The 3,216-nt window shown below is 37.3% G+C and overlaps 1 protein-coding gene across 1 annotated transcript in view; it reads left to right on the forward strand.

The window, feature by feature from the left end:
• LOC106870898 (cilia and flagella-associated protein 47) overlaps positions 1 to 3,216 on the forward strand; it is a 195,878-nt gene that overhangs the window by 167,474 nt on the left and 25,188 nt on the right. The window contains exon 52 of the mRNA XM_014917133.2: positions 2,718 to 2,893. Within this exon, the coding sequence (XP_014772619.1) occupies positions 2,718 to 2,893 (176 nt within the window). The remainder of the gene's footprint in view (positions 1 to 2,717; positions 2,894 to 3,216) is intronic.

The raw sequence follows: 3,216 nt of genomic DNA on the forward strand, positions 1-3,216 counted from the left end.
ATATATATATATATATATATATATATATAAAAGTTCCACACCCTAGCGGTTGAGGGAACCTGTGGAAGAGGTAGACCCAGGAAGACATGGGATGAGGTGGTGAAGCATGACCTTTGAACATTAGGCCTCACCGAGGCAATGACTAGTGATCAGGACCTTTGGAAATATGCAGTGCATGAGAAGATCTGGCAAGCCAAGTGAGACCATAATCCGTCATTGGACAATAAACTCTGCTTCTAAAGACCTGTCGAGGCAAGTGAAATCAAAATCGAAATCGAACCAAATTCGACGACTGACACCCATGCCAACCTCTCTTTCATCGGACACTAAACTCTGCTTGTGAAGACCTGTTGGGGCAGGTGAAATTGAAATCGAAATCGTAATTGAACCATATTCAATGACTGGCACCTGTGCCAGTGGAGCACTAACAGCACCGTCCAAGCATGACCATTGCCAGAGCAGCTGTCTGGCTTCCATGCCAGTGGCACGTAAATAGCACCATTTGTGCGTGATCATTACCAGAGTCACCTTACTGGCACGTTAGAAAACATTCGAGCGAGGTCATTGCCAGTGCTGTTAGACTAGCTCTTGTGCAGGTGGCATATAAAAAACACCATTTTGAGCATGGCCGTTGCCAGTACCACCTGACTGGCCCTCATGCTGGTGGCACGTAAAAGCACCCTCTACACTCTTGGAGTGGTTGGCGTTAGGAAGGGCATCCAGCTGTAGAAACTCTGTCAGATCAGATTGGAGCCTGGTGCAGCTATCCGGTACACCAGTCCTCAGTCAAATCATCCAGCCCATGTTAGCATGGACAGCAGACGTTAAACGATGATGAAGATATATATATATATATATATATATATATAACATTATCATTGTTTAATGTCCACTTGTACATACTTGAATGCGTCAGACTGAATTTGTTGATACAAATTTTCAACAGTTGGATGCTCTTCCTGTTTCTCACTCCTCATCTGCTTCTAAACAAGGTAATATTTCACCTTGGAAGATAGGAAATAAAAAACATCACTTGTATGACAGTGATGCTCATTTACAATCATCACATGCTGTCAAGACAGAGGTACAAGCCAAAATACACATGCATACACACACACACACACACACACACACACATATATACAAGTGGGTGGACAAATAAAAGAAAAGAGCACTCAACACATTTAGTACGTGTTACATGCATTATTATTTAAAGCAGTTTGATTTGGCTCCACATGACTTAAAGTTTTGCAAACCTCTGAGAGAAGCTTTAGGAATGGTCATTTTTTGCTTGAAGACCAACCTTGTATGGGGCTGCTTTCAACCTCCCGAACAGATGAAAACGTCTTGGAAATTCATGAACTGATGTTGGAGAACTGTTGACAAACAATTGATGAACTTGTTGATATGTCTAGTGTGTCCTGAAGCTCTTGCGAGGAATTGTGAATGTAAAGAGTTCCAGTAAAATTTGTGCTTTGCTTGTTCTTGAAAGATCAAATGCAGTCATGACTGAATGCATGTTGTGAACTAAGAGAACAGCTAGAAGTTGATCCAGACTTTTTTTTCGAACACTATCACTGGTGATGAAAGCTGGTACTACAGAGTTTGCAGATGTGGAAGAGGTGAAGAAAAAAACGACGGAGCTGTTAAAAAACATCACTTTACAGAAGTTCCAGGACTGCTTCAAACAGTGGAAAATGTGCCTGGACCGATGCATAATTTCAAATGGAGAATACTTTGAAGGTGATAAAAGTGTAAACTAAATGAATAAAAAAATATTGCACAATTCTGGTTTCTTTTGGGTATCTCCTCGTAAGTTGAACTGTAAAATTCCAAAACAAATAGTGCAGTATGTATATTGTATCATAAACATTTGTATGAAACTTAAATCATAAATTTCTGTATAATTTTGATATAAATATGGTATAAAAAATGTCGCAAATATTCTCAAAGTTTGTCAAGGAAAACCTTTGCAATCACTAATATTTAATTTTAAAAAAAGCAATTGAATACAGGCAGGAGAGAGAGAAAGAGAGAGAGAGAGAGAGAGAGAGAGAGAGAGAGAGAGAGAGAGAGAGAGAGAGAGAGAGAAAGGGAGAGAAAGAGAGAATTGCTAGGAAAGAAAATGAAAGTAACAGAGTGTACAGGGAGAGACAAAATGTATTAAATGAAATAACAGAGGAAGGGATACAGAGTTTGTTTGTGAGAGAGAAACAACGATGACCTAGTGAAGAAAATTGTTGAAGAAAAGAAGGATGAGGATAAGAATGGGTGAGATAAAGTCATAAGAATGTAGAAATAAAAAAGATAATAGCGATAGACATGGTAAACAAAGATACAATGAAAGAAGAGAAAGGGAAAAAGTGTATTGCTAGGAAATACTAGATGAAAAGGAATACAAATGTAAGACATTAAAAAATACATATTGCAGTGAATAAAACTGTTGTATATTAGTGTGTAGTTGAAATGCTCAATATTAAAAGTTCTCCAATACCACATTTTAATAAAGAATATATTAAAATTGGAATTTATAACAATTTTCTAAACAGTGAAACTTTTAATAGTTACTTTCTTTTAGTAAAAGTTGCATATTCAAAATTAGTTAATAAGCAGCTTTCTTTAGTATAGTATATATATTCTCTAAATACATACTTTTGTCCTGTTTTGCTTTTTCTCCCTCCCTCAAACTGTCACTTTTTCTTTCTCTTTCTCTCCAGGAAAGCAAATTGATCAAAGTTCCTGTTACCAATCCGATAGATGAGGAATTATCCCTTCAGACAATAATAGAAGGTCCCCACTTAACAGGACCATCTTCAATTGAACTTAGTGCTGGTGAAAAAGTGACCTATCTTTTGACATTTTCTCCTCAAAGTATCTTGCACCAAAAAGGCATGTAAGTAGAACTACCATTTAGGTATCTTCTCTCCTATGTAACTGTGAAACTGCTATGCAAACCTACACTGCAATGCTATACATTGTGTGTTACCAATTATTCATATCAAGGTGTTACAGTAAGATAGTTGATATATATGTATGTGTATATATATATATATATATATATATATATAGTGAAGTATATTTGCCATTTAAATGTGGCTGACCCCTAAGGGTGGATGTTACTGTTGCTTTTAGCCCCAGGAGAACATCTCCTCCAGCTGGCTTAGCGACACATATCTGTGTCCTGTCTATATATATATATCAGGAGTGGCTGTGTGC

Source organism: Octopus bimaculoides, chromosome 4, assembly GCF_001194135.2.
Source record: "Octopus bimaculoides isolate UCB-OBI-ISO-001 chromosome 4, ASM119413v2, whole genome shotgun sequence".
NCBI lineage: Eukaryota > Metazoa > Mollusca > Cephalopoda > Octopoda > Octopodidae > Octopus > Octopus bimaculoides.